The sequence below is a fragment of the Hirundo rustica genome, chromosome 9, assembly GCF_015227805.2.
Source record: "Hirundo rustica isolate bHirRus1 chromosome 9, bHirRus1.pri.v3, whole genome shotgun sequence".
In the NCBI taxonomy this organism is placed as follows: Eukaryota; Metazoa; Chordata; class Aves; order Passeriformes; family Hirundinidae; genus Hirundo; species Hirundo rustica.
The window spans coordinates 4,834,694-4,853,454 of record NC_053458.1 but is presented as its reverse complement, the minus strand read 5'-3'; the positions used below and the strand labels follow the sequence as shown (position 1 = coordinate 4,853,454).

Here is an 18,761-nt window from a genome sequence, read left to right as displayed (position 1 = left end):
GTCCCACCCTCCCCCGCCTCAGTCCCGGCCCCGCGCCTTCCGATGAGCCCCGGCATCAGCCCCGGCCCCACTCCTTTCGACCCACCGCCCCCACCCCCAGCGGGGATATCTGGAGAAAATTCTTCATCAGAAGGGTTGTCAGGCACAGGAACAGCCCGCTCAGGGCAGTGATGGAGTCACCATCCCTGGAGAGGTTTAACAGGCAGTGGATACGGCACCGGGGGACGTGGGGTAGCGGTGGCTTTGGCAGCTCAGGTTAATGGTTGGACTCAATGATCTTAAAGGGCTTTTCCAAACTAAACGATTCTTTGATTTTATTGCAGTGTTGCTCTTGATCTCTTGCTCTCGGACAGAGGAGCTGTGGCACAGGGTGAGATGAGCCCCTCCAAGGAGCTCCCTGTCCCGTCAGAGCTGCTGGGACGGCACCAAGCTGCTCCTCATGGGAGCCCCGGGGCCTGCCATGGCAAGCTTCCACCTTCATGGGACCTGAGTGTTCCCAAAGAGAGGAAAACAGAGGAAAATCACCTTCCTGTGTCTCTCTCAGAATCCTTCCTGCTGAGAGCAGCAGTGAGGAAAGCCCTCCTGTCCCCCCGTGCAGCCTTGGCTGTCCTGTGCCCTTGACAGGGGTCATGGCCAGCCTGTCCCTGCCAGTGCTCCCATGGCCACAGGACACTACAAGTGCTGGCAAAAGCAGCTTCCAGGGACCTGTACCCAGAGGGAGGAATGTCCCCAGCCCCGTGGAGGAACGTGGGCTGATTCCAGCTCAACCTCAGCCCCTGGTGCACCTGCAGGACACCGTGGCTGGCTCTGATGAGAGCTGGATTTTCCTCTGCTCACCCGGAGCCATCGCCAGTGCTGCCCAGATAAACTCATTGCAGCAGAGATGACAGATTCAGAGAAGAGGCATTTAAGAGACTCGCACTTTACTCAGCAGCTCTATCACCCCTTCTCTGGTGAGGAACAAAACCTCGCTGGCGTTCTGATTCCAAACCTCAAAGACCGGGGGGTCCTCGCAGACCCTCTTCCCAGCCACAACCACGTAGGGATAGCCCAGCCTTTTGGCATCCTTCAGCCTTTTACCGATGGTCAGCTGGGTCCGGTCGTCCAGCACCGAGTCGCCAGCGAGGTGGGGCAGCGCTTCGGCCAGCTCATCGTACACCCGCTCCAGCAACACCGCTCCCTCCCCCTCCTCCTCCTTGCTGCCCCTCTTGGGGGGGATGAAGCAGAGCTGGTAGGGAGCGATGAGGCTCGGCCAGCGGATGCTGTCCTCCGTGGACAACACCTCGATGGAGGCCGCCAGGATGCGAGTGACGCCCAGGCCGTAGCAGCCCATTTCTGCCAGCTGGGGTTTGTTCTCGGCGGAGGAAAAGACGGCGTTGGCGACGGAGGAGTACTTGGTGCCCAGGTAAAACGTGTGCCCCACCTCGATCCCTTTGGTCTCGCTGAGCTTCTCCCCGCACGTGGGGCACGAGGTTTGCTCCCCGTTCAGCGTCTCCACGTTGGCCGCGAAATGTCCCCGAGGGCACAGCGCCAGCCGGTCCTCGCCGACGTCCGCTGGGAGCTGGAACTCGTGGGACGTGGTGCCGCCGATGTTGCCCGTGGCCGCCCGCACCTTGACGAAGGGCAGGCCCAGGCGGGCGAAGAGGCGGCAGTAGGCATGGCACACCTGCTCGTAGGTGCGCCGAGCCGCCTCCTCGGAGCTGTCGAAGGTGTACATGTCCTTCATGTAGAACTCCCGGCTGCGCAGCAAACCGAAGCGGGGCTTGGGCTCGTCCCGGAACTTCCTGGTGACCTGGTAGAGGCGCAGCGGGAGCTGCTTGTAGGACAGGCCGCTCTGCGAGGCCACCAGCGCCGTCACCACCTCCTCGTGCGTGGGGCCCAGGCAGTAGCCGTGGTCGTGCCGATCCACCAGCCGGAAGAGCTCCGGCCCCATCTGGTCCCAGCGGCCGCTGGCGCGCCACAGCTCCGCCGAGCACAGGCTGGGCATGTTCAGCTTCTGCCCGCCCACGGCCTGCATCTCCTCGTCCATCAGCTTGATCAGCTTCTCCATGGCGCGGACGGTGGGCGGCAGGTAGCAGTAGCAGCCGGGGCTGGTGGGATGGATGAGCCCGCCCTGCAGCATCAGCCGCTGGCTGCGGCAGGTGGGCTCCCCGGGCCGGCCCTCCGACCCTGCCTGGCTGCCCACGGGCAGGGCCAGCGGCTGGAAGAGCTGAGAGAGCAGCAGGCGCCTGGCCTTGCCCGGGGTGCCGCCGTGCCGGGCCCTGATCCCGCGCTGACGGGCGCCCAGCGCCGGCACACGGCAGCTCCTCAGCAGGGCCTCCATGGCGGGGATGTCCCTGCGGAGACCGCGACAGAGCAGGGTCAGCGCTGACCGCACAGAGAGTCTGCGGCCACCCCGACAGATGTGTACGCGCACCGGAGCTCACACGTACACACACACACCTGGGGGCACACACATGAACGCTCTCCGGGATGCACAGGGAGCCCTACGTGGATGTGCACAGGCACACCCGCACACGCGGGAACACCCCCGCGCACCCTCTGGGACGCACAGGTACCCGGACACGCGGGAAGGAGGCACGGAAACACCTGCACACACACGGGGCTGAACGCACACCTGGGTGCACTGTCCGGGATGTACAGGTACCCCTGCACCGCCATGGACACATGGGAATGCCGCGGGCCAACACCTGAGCACACACACCTGAGCACACACGCACCTGAGCACACACACACAACTGAGCGCACACACACCTGAGCACACTCATACCTGAGTGCATACACACACAGGAGTGCACACACACCTGAGCACACACACAACTGAGCCCACACACACCTGAGTGCACACACACACAACTAAGCGCACACTCACACCTGAGCACACACACAACTGAGCACACTCACACCTGAGGGCATACACACACACCTGAGTGCTCACATTCACAACTGAGCGCACACACTCACAACTGAGCGCACTCACACCTGAGCACATTCACACCTGAGCACACTCACACCTGAGGGCATACACACACACCTGAGTGCTCACATTCACAACTGAGCGCACACACTCACAACTGAGCGCACTCACACCTGAGCACATTCACACCTGAGCACACTCACACCTGAGCATGCACACACACCTGAGCACACTCACACACGAGTGCACACACCCACAACTGAGCGCACTCACACCTGAGCACGCTCACACTTGAGCACACTCACACCTGAGCGCACGCTCGTGCACACTCACACACGTGCACACGCACACTCGCGCGCGCACACTTACTCCCGCGGAGGCGCGCGCCCGGCCCCGCCGGCGCGGCCAATGGGGTGCCCTTCCCTGTCACGGGGGCGGACACACGCGCGCGGGGGCGGTGCGCGCCGCGCTCTATGGTTCCGCCGGGCGCGGCGGGCGCCACCTGCCGGGCGGGAGGAGTGGCTGCAGCGGAGGGGGACGGTGGGTGGCACCGGGACGGGGGCAGGGCTGACGCAGGACTGGCACCATCAGGATTCGGGCGTCCTTTCCTAACTAACGAGGGCCTGGAAAACTGAGAAGGTCCTGGTTCTTGGGAGAGGCTGCTGCTGTGGAACTTGCTGGCGTACCACCGGCTCAGAGGGACAGTGACCGCTGGTCCGTCCTGCCCTTGGAAGAAGTGACCTTCATCACCTCAAGCAGCTCCTTTGCCAGCTCCATCCTTCCCCGCTGGTCATGGCTTTGGACATCTGGGTCATGTCCAGAGTGTGGTTATGGCAGCCCTCAGCTCCACAGGCACCGATTGGGAATTCCTCATCTTTCTTAACCCGCTGCTCCATCTCTGCTTCAGCATTCCTTCAGCTTCACCTGCCCAAAGCGGTGTCTGCAGGAGGCACCACAAGGTCTCGGTGGAGCCACATTGCCCAGGTCGATGACCTGCTCAAAGCACTCGATGCCAAATGTTTCCTGTTTGTCCCTGAGGAGCTGCAGTTTGGGAATGGCGTCATCCAGGTCAAACTCCACAGCTTGGCCCCGGAGTTTCATCCACCAGGAACAGTTCTTGCTCACCCTCATGTAACAGTAAAAAATAGTAAATAGAGCCAGGACAGGACAAAATGGGTCCTTGAAAGCAATGGGCCCAACTGCTTCCCCTTCCAGGCTCAGTCTTGGGGCAGCATGTCCCCAGTGTTCAGGGGCAGAACCACTTGGAGGGTGCCTGAAGGAGGGCTGAGGGATCAAAAGCCACCTTCTTAGCTCATTCCAGCTTTCTCCAGTCCAGTCTGGCAGACAGACATCGCCTGACACCCAGTGACCACCTCCACACTGCACTTTTCCGCCTCCTCCCTCAGCCCAGAGGGAGTTTAACATCTCTGCAGTTAAAGTACTCCACTAGAGGAGGAGACAGCACTTCAATGAAGAGTTAAATAATCCTGTTTAAATATAGCGAAAAAAGAATAAATCCTTATTTTAAAAATGGTATTTGAAGAAATCTTCACAATTCTTCTATAATGTGAAGTCCTCATGTGCAATCCTGTTTACAGAGGGCTGGAAATGGGCAAAAGCAAGGAATTAAAGAGCACATCTTTGATGCTCCAGGTTATCTAGAAGCATTAAAGTCATTAAACAGTCGAGCCAGTTCTGCGAGGTGACTCAGATCCTGTGTGCCCAGAGGGATCTGTGGGAGTCCCTCAGCAGCTCAGTGCTAGAGCTGGGATCTGGCCCGGGTTTCTGGCTCACAGGTGGCAACTTCCATCCCAGACCAGCCTTCCCTGGTTTTGTCAGGCAATTACTTCTCCCTCCGTGTTTGTCACCTCAATTAGACAGGCACTGCAAACGCTGTTTGGGAGAGGTGCTGCGGCTGTCTCGGAGGCTGGAGGATCAGGATGGATCCCTGTGGGAAGGGAATTTGCTCACACCTTGGACACCCAGCTGCTGCCGTGCGTCCCTGGGCACCTCCAGAGCCACACTGCAAAATCCCTTTGTCCATCTCCTTGCCCAGGAACTGTGAGATTTTCACCAGGCACCTCAGGACGGGAAGGTTGTCTCTGTTGTTGGAGCCAGAGAGGTGAAACACATTTCCACCGGTGACTTATTACGTGCTGTGCTGATCAAAGGGACAAAACCATCTTGGATTGATTCGCCGGGGCAGTGATTTAACCAGGAGGGTTTAAGGCTACACAGGAGATGTGGTCTGTGAGGAAAGCTGATCTCTTATTAAATCAGCAGACAGGACTGAACGCGGGGCTCAGCTCAGGGGTTATGTGCCTGAAAGCCTGTCTGGGCTCCTTATTTTTTCCAGCTGTGCTGGGGGAACCTAATAAAGGTTCTGCCGTCCCTGCAGCCTTTCACCAAACTGCTCCCCCGCTGCTTTGCTGGGGCTGATTTATGGCATCGGGGCCAAACGAGTGGCCTGAGAGGGGCGGGCCCTGCACATGGTGAGACTGAAGGGCTCAGCTCCTGTCTGGGGCCTCCCTTTTTGCCCCCAGGGATTTCCGGGAGGAAAAATACTGAGGATGGGGAGAAGACAAATGAAAGACCAAGCAGGCAATAGCAGCTGTCTTGAATCAGTGCTTGGCACAGCACCAAAGAGATCAAGGGGTCAGCATCAGAGTAGCCACTGGGGTGGTGGAAAATGGTTCTGGAAACGGCAGCATCCCCAGGTAGCACCAGGCCAGGGCCAGGGAAGAGAAGTCAGGGCAGGTGAGAAGTCAGGGCAGGTGAGAAGTCATTCAGCAGTCAAACCTCTCTCCATCCTGCAGAGGATTTGCAGTTTGGGCTTGGCACAGAGTGGTGGCACATCCCATCTACCCGTGGATGTGCTCCTACACAGTTTATAGGGTCCGTGACCCCACAGTGCTGGCTCACACCCTTGGCTCACTTGATTTGATCCCTTCCAGTGATATGACTGTAACTGCTGGACAATGTTTTTATGCCCAGTGGAGTGGTGGTTGCAGGTCCTGCCTTTGCTTTGCCCCTTGGGGAGTTGCTGGGGAATATAAAATTATTGCAGCTACCCAAGGTGCAGGTGCTCCCTCCTGGGTAACCTTTGGGTGCTTTTAGACAGCTCCTCCTGAGCAGACAAGACTTTGCTTTTTCCCTGCCAGGACCCTGCTGTTTTCCAGCCCAGTCCGCACAGGGTGGGGACATTCCCTGGGGAATGGAGATGCTGGGTGCCACGGTGATGGTTGCCATGGCAAGGGCTGCCACCATCCCCGTGGTCCTTGGGGACCAGAGCTGTCAGCATGCGGCTGCAGGCACTCCTGGGGACACGGGCAGCCAGGTGAGAGCTGGATGTGTGGGGCGAGCTGGGCTTAGTGATGCAGCTCTTCTCATCTCCCAGCCTGTGCCTGCTGGGAAGCAGCTCCTTGCACAGGGACTTTTTGCACAGGATGGTCCAGGACACGCAGCTCAAGCTGGGAGCAGCCTTGGGTGGAAGCACGGGATGTGCTGAGCACGCAGCACGGAGCACACGCTGCGCAGAGGCAGGTGAGCCTCAGCAGTGACCTCATTACCTCTGCCTGCATCCTCAGGCCTTTGCCCTTTTCAAGGGATGCTTGGACAACCCTTCCCATTAGTTTTGCTCTGTTTCACTTGCAAGCAAGCGGATGCACTTCATGGATGAGGGCAGCTGGGTTTGAGTCCTTTTAGGTGCCAGGAGCTCCTTGTGTCCTCAAAAAAGTCATACTCTGCTGTTTAAAAGCCAGTTTTTCCTCTAGCAGCTGCAGCAGCACATTGCAGAGCCAGTGCAGGTAGGAGCCCTTCCCTCAGTACCCGTTTCTGGAGCTGTATTCATCTTGGCAGCTTCCCCACGGAGAGCCAGAACAAAGCCTAAGGGGCTCAAAGCAGACAGGGAAAGCTTTAGTCTGAAATAGTCCACCTTGGCTAGGGATGAACAGCAGGAATCCACATGGCTTCTCTCCTCTATCCAGCTGAGCGAGGAACAGGCAGCTTGAAAGAGGTCAAGACATCTTCGTAATTGGTGGGGAACTTTCAGATTACACTTGAGTGGGGAGGTTGTGACACTGCTGCCCTTCACTGCAGCTGGCAGTAGGTGGCTGGTGAGTGTGCTCAAGCCTGCAGGGATAATCACCATGGCCTGCTGTGGCCAGAGCTGCTCCTGGAGGAGACTGGCTGGTCTCCCTTTGCTTGAGATGTGCCACTGTTGTATCACTTGCTGAGGTGAGTGGCTCTGGTGCTGGCACAATCAGCCTGGTCCTCAGGGGGTTTCTCAAACTGGGGGAACCTCAGGAGCAGCCAGGAGCCTGCAATTCACATGGCAGTGGCTGATGGCACCTGGGGAGCCCAGGAGCAAAGGATAAGAGGGAGAAACTGCTGGAATTGTGCCATGCCTTCCCTGAGATAGGTAGGGCCAACAGGAAACCTGACAGAGAGGATTCCCTGTCCTCTCTCTGCCTGGCTGAACAGAGACTTAAAGGAGGGGGGGGCAATGACACTGCAATTAGCACTAAGTAATTATTTTCAGCTGGGACTTTAGAGAAATTACATACATAAGAGGACACCAGACCCTGCACAACCTCCCAAGGAAGGTGTGATGGCACACGCAGCTCACTCAGGGTTAAGCACATCCTTTCAAACTCTGCTACTACTTAAGAGGAGTTGCACATACCTGTCATGGGTGGTGTCACCACACCTGAGTAGCCCCAAGTCCACCACAACTCCCCAGAGAAGTGGATCTGAAAATGTGCTACCACAGCAAAGACGAGCAGGGAATGAAAACCTGGAGCCAATGGAGAAAGTGAGATGAGCAGAAAATGTCAGTAGCAACAAAAGCTGCCCTTCAAGATGTACTTGGAGCACGTTGGTACTCCTAGAGTTAATTTTATGAGGTTTTGTACAAGTGTTTAGACCAGACAGGAATAATTAAATCTAGGTGTAATTACATGTTAGCTGTGGCTGATTAAGTATGGTAATTAATCTGCAGATATCATTTGGTGGGGGGAGATAATGGAACACAGGTAAAACTGCAGATATTTTGGGAAATCCTGGCTATTGTTCCGAAGGAGGAGGTCTCTGAAGGGAAAGGCCTGAGCAGTGATGTGGGTGAGGGAGGGTACAGAAATGCTGCTGGGGCAACAAAGGAGGGTTGTGAAATGCAGCCTAAGCCAAGGCTAGCACGGGAGCGTGATTAAAACAAGGAAGGGCTTTGGCATCTGAACTGCAGTTTCAGCAGGGCTGAGGCACTTGGCAGCCTGGCTTTCTCCCTGGGAAAAGAGCAGTGTACACCCTGGGAGAAGGTGTACCAGCTGTGTACCAGGGAGGGGCAGGAACACCTCCCACTGAGCCTCCAGAGCTGCCATAAAGATACTTATCAAGGAGACAGAAGAGGTGGGTGTGAAACTCCTCAGGCTGAAGAGTGCACTGAGTCTTCACTCACTTTTGGCTGCTCATTCCAGGCAGGGATTAGATTTATTAGCATGAAATAAGGAGAATGAAGTAACTACCCAGTGGCAATGGGTAGCAACTAGCTGCAAAATGGGGGTTTGTCCTCCTTGCACAAAATGTCACAGGAAAAGAATGAAGTGGGGGGGGGGGGTGTGTGTAAAAGATGAGGACAACTGTCATTATGAGGCTGTGTGGAGCTAGTGGGGAATAACTGAGGGGTTAAAGGCTCAGCTATGAGGTGTTTCTTTTATTGCAGGTGTGTCTTGGGGCACAGATAAGTGAAGGCTCAGAGATTTCAAAGACATTCCTACAAACATCACCTCCCACCACCTCCCTCACCATGCCCTGGGTCTCTTTACCCATTCCTCTCTCAGTAATCGTTGGCCATGTGGAACAACATGAGAAGCATGAGAGAAATGATAAACAGCTGTTGAAAAGCAAGCAATCACTCATTAAAAGACACCCCTTGGAACAGTACGCCGGCCAGAGCTTTATTTCCAACAGCCCGTACAACCAAAAAAAAAAACCAAGAGCAACAGCAATAATGTGTGTGACTGATACAGTGCAGTACCCAATCACGGCATGGAAACTTTGCCAATAAATTAAGGAGTGGAAAAACAAACACAGTGCATACCTAAAGATCATCAGTACATAAGTGAAACACAGCCTAAGTAGAAGTATTTGCATATCCTCTAGCTGTTTTAACATTGCCCTTTCAAAGCTAACCAATCCATTCTTGCTCTGTGCAGACTATCATATGAGCACTGGGCTAAATTGTAGCTTCACCCCGGGGACAATTCCCTGGTAGGGGCAGGAAGGCAGGTCACACCCTGAGAATCAACGCTTGCCTCCCTGTGTACCCCTGGTGCAGCCAGGAGGCACGACAGGCACTCCTGGATCACTGACACAGCTCCACGGCTCGGGCAGCACTGAGGACACTCTGCAGTGGCTGTGTCTCCCCATGGAATGCTGCCCCTGCTCAGGATCTCAGGGGATACCTTACTTGCACACAGGGTGCATCACTGAGTTACAGCCCAAGCTTATTCCTGCTACTGCTTTATCATTGGTTTCATCTGGACCTTAAACATCCATCTATCAATAAATAAAATCATTGGTTTAGCACGCATAATAAAATTACACCTCCCACTGGTAACTGTTTGAGAAGCTCTCCATGTTACCCCCTACACAAGCCTCAAGAAAATGACATTCTTCTCCCTCAGGCTCAGTGAGGTTTCAAGTAACAATTTTCAGCACTGCTTGGACAAGACACAGGCTTGGTTTGGAACCCTGATTCTGGCTACAGGGTCAAAACGTTTCCACACTTCTACACTCAACTGCGTCAAGTCCACGACTGTGCCATTCTCACCTGCGAGCAGCAGAAGAGGGAACTAACAGTACTTGCTGTTGTTTCCTCTCCAGGTGACTGAAACAGTCCTTTTACAAAGCCTATCAACCTAACCCAGCTAAAATGAAAAGCAAAAATGTCACTCAAGTCACAGCCGAAGCCTGTGTGTGTCAAGATTCACATCAAGAGTTCTTATCTGCAGCCTCCTGCTCAAACAAACCTACTTATAAACACAGCCTTGACTTCCTTCTACAGGCCAGGACAGAACAGTCTGAGATAAGCCATATCTTCCTCCAACTGAGCACTTATAAGGCACTAAAATTAAGCCACAACCAAAAAAACCCCCCAAAAAACACAAACCCAAAAGAAACGCAAATAAACTGACCCATGAAGAAATTAAAATTTGGCTATATGAAATAGCAGCATATTTTTTTTCCAGTGGTCTACAAAGCCAGAACATTGATACTTTGGGGCAAAAAAAAAGCCAAACAATGCACCGTTGGCCAACTACAAAACACCTAAAAACTTACATCCATTCGCACTTCATAATCGAAATCAGTACAAATCTGATAGGCACAAGTAAAAAGCATCTTCTTCACACCTCAATGCTCAGTTTTCCAGCAGAAGCCAGGCGTGGGGAGCTCAGCTGCCATGCAGGACAACGTGAGCAGCCCAGCACCACCATCACACAGCTGGGGGATGATGGAGTGTGGATGAGCCACTGCAGAGCTGCTCTACAGGATACTGACTGCAGGCAAATGTTTTTAACAACATGATTAATTAGACAACGTGTTCAGCTTTGGCACCTATTCCTGAGCCCTCCCTCCTGTTTTCAGAAGTCATGTTGAATATAGCTGTGGTACACAGCTGCTGTAACTCCAGTGTCTTCAGCCATTCCCATTCTTCTTCTTCTGCTTGGAAATAGGTGAACTCACCTATGTCACTACATTAGATACAAAGGCTAGCACTTCAGATTTCTTAAAAACAATCACTCTGAGTTTGGAAAACTGGTTTTAAAAACATACGAAGAAATACTAAACATAAACGTGTAAAGCAGGAATTCATACCTTTAAACATCAATGAGAATGAGCTTATTTGGAGAGCAATAAAGCTTTTTTTTTTTTTTTAAAAGGATATACTGACTAGCTATAGGTAAATTCCTCTTTCCCTGATTGCTTGGTGAGCTCAGCCAGGCTCAGTGCCTCGCAGCTTTGCAGATTTTGTCATACACTTCTGGAAAGGCATCCTTGCAATTCATCTGCTCCCTCAGCTTGTGGTACAACGAGCCATCAAACATATCCCAGAACTCCTCACGGGTCATGTAACAATCTGCATACAGCATCTGGAAACTGGAGAGAAGGGAAAAAGAGGAGACAGAGATTCAGTATTAATTGAGCCACAAGATTTGATACAGAATATTTAAAAAATCAGTGCAAGCTATAAATAGCAAATACTTAACAAAACAAAAACATCAACAATGTTTTTTAAAACCAAGCAAATACAACAGCTCACATGGATTATGCTGGGACACCCAGCCAATTAAGTTCTGTGGATTCAGTATTTTTTTTCTGCCTGTTTTCTTGGGATACATGTAAGAACAGTCATAGACTCTCATATTTGCCTGCTTTACAAAATCCATTCAAGACAGATGCAACAATACATCCTTTGACTTTCTCATTTCTCTGGACATTGAGAATAGAACTAGGAAGGCAAGACACCACCAAACGAGACCAGGCCAAGAAGATAAACTCATAGTGTAAACAAAGCATGCTGTAACAAAGGTCCATTTACAAATTAAATCTTTCTTCAGCTGTGGACTCTTCCTCACTTTCATACTGTGCTCTCTAAGCTGCAGCTACCATCAGAGCACAGCAGCAAAACACAACCTAACATAGAAGCTCTATTGTTCTGTGTGATTACAAAACTGGAAGCTTAAGCATTTATCCAGTGTTCATTTCCCAGTGACAGGTAGAAAACAGACCAAACTTTGTCAGTAAAGAGCTTTAAATTAAAAGCTAGATTTCAAGTTAATGAAAAAAAAAAAAAAAAAGCTTAAAATTAACTTTGGGTTGCTTTGTTCTCTGGCAAATCACTTCTTGCAGCTCAAAGTCATTTGCAGTCCCCAAATCATCTCGAAGCAGCCTTGCCATTATTGCTCAGCCACATGGGACACGATCACTGTTAGACTGAGAAGTAGGTCAAAACAGAAATGGGGATAAATTATACTGATGGTGTAAAAATACCGTGTAGTCGCTTTTTGTTCCTGAGAAACCAGCCTGTGGCTGCCTCTCCACTGACACCGCTCCAGCAAATTAGGCTGGCTCGAGTCCCCGACAGATGGTGGGCACATGCCTCACGCCCACTGTGGTCCTGTGCAGTAAGAACCCAAGGCAGGGAAAAGGAAGCTCTGGAGTACAAGTTTTGAGGGAGGAAAGAATGCCACCAGCACAGGGACTGCCTGCAGGGGCAGCCAAGGCTGGCCCCCTGGGCAAGGACACGCTGGTTGCAAGGACGGGGCAGAGCCGCCCCGCGACGCTGCAAGGATTACAGAGAGCAGCCCCAAGGGCAGGCAGGGAAGCTGGCCAAACTTTTGGGATTCCTGAATGATGTATTCCAAGGATGTATTTTGTAGCAGCAGACTCTACTCCCAGAGCTGAAAGGTGACCTGAAGTCACCCAGCTCCCAGCTACACTCCAGGAACTTCAGCCGGTGCCGTCCTTTTGTTTGGTTGGTTTTGCAATCAAAACAATAAAGTGAAATCATATCTGAAAACTCACCAAAATTAGAAATTTAAATTCGTTTTCAATTATTGTGGTAGTTAAACTAATGCAATATTAAATACTAAATTTCAGTGAGATAAATAACTGTGATTAAACCACATGGGTGTGAATTATATGACATTATCATTATTCTGAGGAGTGGGGTCCTTACCCGTGCACACTTCTTACAAACTTTTCCATTTGCCTCATTGAAGCTCTGGCTTCAAATTGTTTGCTTTTAGGCTCTCCATAAGCACCAATATCCACGTAGAGTTCGGTTTCATTTCCTTTGGGATGGACCATACCAGGATTGTTGGGCAATATGAAAGGACATAACCAAATAGGGTACACCTGCAGGGGCAGGAAAACACCTTATCACTTATTTTTTAACACAATCATCCTTTAAGCTCTTTAAAAAATGTGGCAAAATGAAGAATTAAGAGAACTTCCTCCCAGTCTTGGACTGAAACCCTTGCTTTCAAGCTCTTCCTTCCCACCTGTGCTGGTGCTGTTTTCAGCTGGACTTTCTAATGACCATAACACAAACAGATTAAAAATGTCCTCTTAAAATTACCCCCTCCTCTTAAATATTTGAAATTAAAAGGAAAAAAACACCACCAAACCCGACCACACAAACAAACCACCCTTGATCTCAAAGCAACAACTGAATAAACATTCTGAGCAATAAGGAAGTGTTTTCTTGAAATTATCAAAATTAAAATTCTACACTAACTAAATTCAGAAATAAGAGCAAGAAAGGGAAATGAAGCTCTGCAGCTGGTGTTTACTGAGCCCATTAATCATTTTAGGTGAAGATCAGTTCAAATTTTAGTAAGTGATAAAATCTTTTAGAAGCATTCGCTTCTACCAAAGCTCGACTCTTTTATTTAACTCTTCTCTTTTTCAGAAAGCTGTGTTTGTTTCTGCTGCAGCCTTGCACCGGGGACTCACAAAGCACAGCACTCCCCAGGACACAACAATGACCTCTTGCACAAGCAGGATATTATGCCTTAAGATCAACAGTCACAGCTGTTATCACAAACAACCCAAGATTTGCTGAGTTCTAAGGAGATGTGTTCTCACATTAAGGTCAACGTGGAAGGTCTGGATTGATTTTTCGAGGCTCTTCATTGGCACCAACATGTCCTGCACAACGTGGTGTTGCTCATACAGCTTCCTAATGGCTTCTCCTTGGGTGAGCTTCAACAGAGAGATTTTTGGGGGGACCATCCAGCCAAACAGGTAACGGAACACAGGGTTATTGCCAAAAGGAATGATATCCTTCAAAGAGGAAAGAAAAGCAAAAAAAAAAAAAAGAGTTTGACTGAAGAATGTGTAAGTGGACCAAAAGAACACTTCGGAGTCCTCGGGGCAATATTAAGCCAGATTTTCAGTAAATCTGAAAATTGCTGATGCTTTGCTGAAGAACTAAAATACAAATTAGCAAATTAGAGGGGCCTGGATTGCACTTGGCTACAGAGCCTTGCCCCAAGCCTCCACCAGTTACCACTGATTTTCAGTTGTAAGAATCACAACATACCCGGCCCTAAATAATTTCAGAGAATAAAGTCCAGAGAGCAACAGGCTATTAGTTTAGAACAGCCAAGGGAGGAGTGCACAAAGAGCTAACCTCACTGAAGTTTGGCAAGAGTAACCAAATTTCTCAAAAGCATTTTAAAGCTGTAACATTTTAATTACCACCTGCACAGCTAACTCCTGTTTACCTTCTGCAGGAGCTGAAAGGATCTGGCACCTTGCTCCAGAGATTCAAAATTAAGTAACGGGAACATTTCACAATGCCAAAGTTTTGTGTAAGTACACACAACAATAAACACATTTATGAAATTCTAAGTAATGACCTGACAGCATAACTGCTTTAGGCGGGGCAGTTTTTCAGCCAGAATTTCACATTCATGTTTTTTTTTTCCACCGTCTGAATTTGAAAATCACAAAAATTTAATGCTGAAATGCATAAGGTCTAAGTTCAGAAAAACACTAAACAAAAAAATTAGGAGTTTCTGATACAATATGCCTTATATGAGAAGAAGCATCTTTGGATTTGCTGTACCCAAATGCAAGACTTGCAAATTTTACATAAACTTTTGCCATTTTTTTCCCCCCACGAAAGACAGAAGTTGCTGCCAAGGGGAAGAAGGTACATTGTACCTACACTGTGAAAGGGCAGAGCCCCTTCCTGCAGATACATTTGAATTTTGGAACTGCTCTTACTTGGAGCTCCCAGAAGATACTGCGAGTATGTCTGTGGTAATAATGTCTGGAAGGAATGTATTCTACTCCAGTCCTGTCAGCTTTCAAATACTTCTCCACATGCTTAAAGAACCACGGCTTGTAGTAGTTGCCAATTCTGTTTATCTGGAAGGAAACACGCATTTATTAGGTAACAGTTACACCTTGCTAGACAACAGAGTATGTCCCCCAGATTCCTTTCCTGGGAGGAATCTCTGTTATACTCTCTGGATAAGACTGTCACAAGACATCTAGGGAGCCTTCACTCCACCACCTGCAAGGCTCCTTACCTTTCTTGCCATTAAGGTTTAAGTAAGGCTTGGCACTGACAAGCTGTTCAAGAGCCCATGAATGTGACAGAACTGAATTCCTAAAATGCCAATCTCTAAACCCTCCATTAATCCAAAATCTCCCATGGCAGAGAGGAAACTTCCAGGTGGAGGGTTGCATGAACACTTAGCATGACCCTGCTGTGCACGGCCCTGATGTGTTTTTGTTAATATTAACAGAATTAAAAGCTTGCTGGGAAGAGAGTAACTGCAGTTCAGAGCAGCATTGTTCAATCTATGAGAAATGATCCTTCTCCTCCTCCTCAGGTACTGCAGTGAAGAGGCTGTAGACTGAATTATTTGCTAGAACAATGAAATCTGTGGGTCATTCCTCGTCAATGAAAGATTTAGAGAACAGACTCAGTCATAGCAGGAAATGGTTATACTTTAAAATATTCTGATGAACTGATCCAAATTTTAATCCTATGTTAAGAGACTGTTCCAATTTGATAATGGTTTTATCCTAGTACAGCTTCAGTTAGACTTCGGGAATTTTTTTTTCACTGTGAGTCTTTGATTACCTTGCTTTGCTCAGCTTCATCAGTCAAGACTCCTGTCATGATGACTGCTTCATCCAAGGAATACAGAAGTCCTTCCACAAAACTATTCTCCTTTTTCTTAGACTCTTCAGTGAACTTCTCACAAATCTTCTGCAGTCCTCTCACTGGCTCGTAATGTATTTTGACATATTTCTTGGCAGGAATCATTTTTATTTCTGCTGCAACCAGGAAACCCAGAGTACCACAAGACCAAGGCACTGCATAAAATAGGTCTGAGTTTTCAGTCTGCAAAAAGTATGTCATACTAAATCATACAGCCATACCAATAACTGTCAATGACATTGTAAATGATAGCAAAGTAACATTTTGTCTTACTGGTGAACATCTCACAAGGCTTCCATCAGCAAGAACAAGTTCATAGGCCACACAGGTGTGCTGAAAAAGTCCATAGATATGGGATGAAGACTCAATGCCAGTTCCCATGATCAGGCCACCTTATCAAGAGAGCACACAACAAATCAAATGAAACACACTCCAAATTGTGGCTGATTTGTGAGAGCAAACACCCACTTTATAAGCTCTTTTAAGACAATTTAAAAAAAAAAAAAAAAAAAAAAAAAAAAAAAAGAAAAGAGGGAAGTGCTTATAACATAAATACCAAAAAGAACATAACGTTCAACAGAGTATTTCCAGAACCTTTAAAACAATGCAATGTTTTACTGCATAAAAAACCCTCATGAAGGTGCAGCAGAATCAGTGAGTCTCTTCTTGTCATCAGCGCCCCTTACCTACTGTGAGATCATCAAGCTCTGGCACCACAGGAACAGTCCATCCCATGGGATTCAGGTATGCAGTCAGCTGGCCCATGGACACCAAAGGCTCCACACGAACAACCTAAAAAGCAAAAGAACAAAAAAACCTCACCCCCAAGTTCTCAACAAACATCAATTAAGAGTTCAGCATTAATGATGACAAAATATGGCTAACCGGATACACTTCCATCTGTTACCAGAACTCAGAGATTCACTTTCCTAAGGGAGCTGCTAAAAATAGTGGGAACTGTTTAGTGATTCCTCCTCTGCCTCAACATCTTGTTGCTCAGTGCCCAAACTCATAAATCAATCTGGTCTTTTAGACTTCAGCACATAAAAGCCAAGCAATTCCATATGCTGGGTTCTTCAGATAGAACAATCCAAGCACACACTGCAAACCCTTGAAATTTGATAGGTCTGCTACAAAATTTTGCTCTTTGAGGAATCTAATTCCTTCAGCTCCCGAGTATTGTAAAGAAAACCCGTAAAATCCATTACAGTGAATGCCTTGTGGTGGAATCTGTTACCTGTCTTTCAATGTCTACTTCCAGAACATCCATTAAATTGATCATGATGTTCTTGTGAGTCTTCTTGTACTTCCCAACACGGAGTGACACAGTCAGCCAGCCGGGCCGGCCCGTGCACATGTATCTCTTGCTGCCTTCCTTCTTCCATTCCCGGACCTGCAAGAGCCAGCAGCTGTCAGAGCAGGGATGCTTTGGAAATCTCTTTGCAGGCCTCTGAACTTCTAAATAAAGTACGACCAGAGCTGTTTGGTTATGTAGAGGACACAATTCTAATATCCTGTAGCTCTGGGGTTTTCTTTTGGGGGCAGGGTTCAGAAAGCTAATGAGACACTAACAAGAGAGTTAAAAAAATCCCTCCTTTAAGGGAGGTATTATCACTGTTATGATCTTGGTTCTAATCCAAAACACACAAAAAGTGGCCTGAGCCTGCAAATGATCAGGCAAAGAGAGAAAATCTGGTCTAGTGGAAGCAACCTTGAGCAACCTGGTCTAGTGGAAAATATCCCTACACATGGCAGGGTGGGGCTGGAATGAGATAATTTTTAAGGGTCCCTTCCAACCCAAAACCTCCTTGGATTCTACGAAAAGTTGAGAAGGAAAATGTGTAAGCCATACGTGTTAGCCACGAATTCTGCAAAGCCACAGTGGTTAACACCCAGAGAACAAACAATTGCATTTTCCCCAAAGCTGAGTTGCTACTACAGCTGGCAGAAAAACCCCAATCAACAACCCCAACCCCTCTGAGAAAAACGGTATCCACATTAATATCCATCTGTATCTGCGATGCGAGAGGCAAGGCAGGAAACAGAAGCGGACGTGACAGAATTAACCACAAATGCCAGGGCGCACAGAATCGCTACAGACATCTGCATTTCGGGGCGGAGGAAAAGTTTAACCTCCCCGTGAAGCATCGCCTGGAAGCGGCGGTGCCGGGGGGCAGGATGCGGCTGGAATGCGAACACGCTTTCCGAGCCTGCCCTTCGGAGACCGACGCTTGCACGCTGCACACACGTGTGTCCCCGAGCCCGGTGCGTGTCCAGCCGGCCTCACAGCACATCCCTGAGGAGACCGCGCTGCCAGCGGCCGCACGGAGAGAGTTCCACAGGAGTTTTCAGCGGGGAAAGAACCCTGACGGGGGTTCATTCCTTCGCTTTTCCCCGCTCCGGCTGGACTTTGCCCGGGTGCGGAATGGCGGGATGACAGAGAGCGGGACAAGGACACGCCGCGCCCTCGCAAAGCCGCGGTACCCCCGGGAGTCCCGCGGTCCGCCCGAGCCTCACCTGCTCCTGGATGTGCCGGACGCGCTGGGCGTGCTGCCGCGGGGCGCTGTGGAGGCGCCACACGGCCCATGCGCGCAGCTGGTAGTAGATGTCGAAGAGGATGGAGAGCGGCAGGAGGAAGAAGCAGACGAAGACCCAGCGGTGGTGCACCAGCACGGCCTCCAGGCCGCGGTGCCGCACCCACAGCAGCAGGAGCAGCAGCCCCGCGCCCACAGACCACAGCGCCGACATGACGCCCACCGCCCGCTCGCGCTCCATCACGGCCGCGCTCCCTTATGGGACCCCGCCATGCCGCGCCCGCCGCTCGCGCGCTCGCCGCCCGGGCCACGCCCCTCCGCCCCCATTGGCAGAGGCGTGAGGAGAGGGGAGGGCGACGGCCAATCGGAAAGCTCCGCGGAGATCGGACCAGGCGCTGAGGGCGCCGATTGGCTGCGCGCGCCCGGCCCCGCGCTCCCCCTCAACGCCGCGGCCACCGGCGCCCCCCCGGGGCGGGGGTGTCACCGTCTGGGGACGGCGGGGAGCTCGGCTCAGACCCCCGGGACAGGGCCGGGAATGGGGACTGGACAGGGTCAGACCCCCGGGACA

General features: G+C 50.5%; 2 protein-coding genes across 2 annotated transcripts; both read right to left on the bottom strand.

The window, feature by feature from the left end:
• Window positions 1–139: 139 nt before the first annotated feature.
• Window positions 140–2,323, bottom strand: PARS2 (prolyl-tRNA synthetase 2, mitochondrial). The gene has a single exon (XM_040072995.2). It carries the CDS (start codon window positions 2,321–2,323, stop codon window positions 908–910), a length of 1,416 nt encoding a protein of 471 aa, XP_039928929.1. The 3' UTR covers window positions 140–907.
• Window positions 2,324–8,841: 6,518 nt separating this feature from the next.
• Window positions 8,842–18,515, bottom strand: DHCR24 (24-dehydrocholesterol reductase). Its single transcript, XM_040073343.2, has 9 exons — window positions 18,177–18,515; window positions 16,897–17,052; window positions 16,346–16,451; window positions 15,933–16,051; window positions 15,579–15,842; window positions 14,711–14,854; window positions 13,565–13,762; window positions 12,654–12,832; window positions 8,842–11,071 (listed from the first exon to the last, which is right to left on the bottom strand). The coding sequence occupies exons 1-9, from the start codon at window positions 18,432–18,434 to the stop codon at window positions 10,918–10,920; spliced, it is 1,578 nt and encodes a 525-aa protein (XP_039929277.1). The 5' UTR covers window positions 18,435–18,515; the 3' UTR covers window positions 8,842–10,917.
• Window positions 18,516–18,761: the final 246 nt, after the last annotated feature.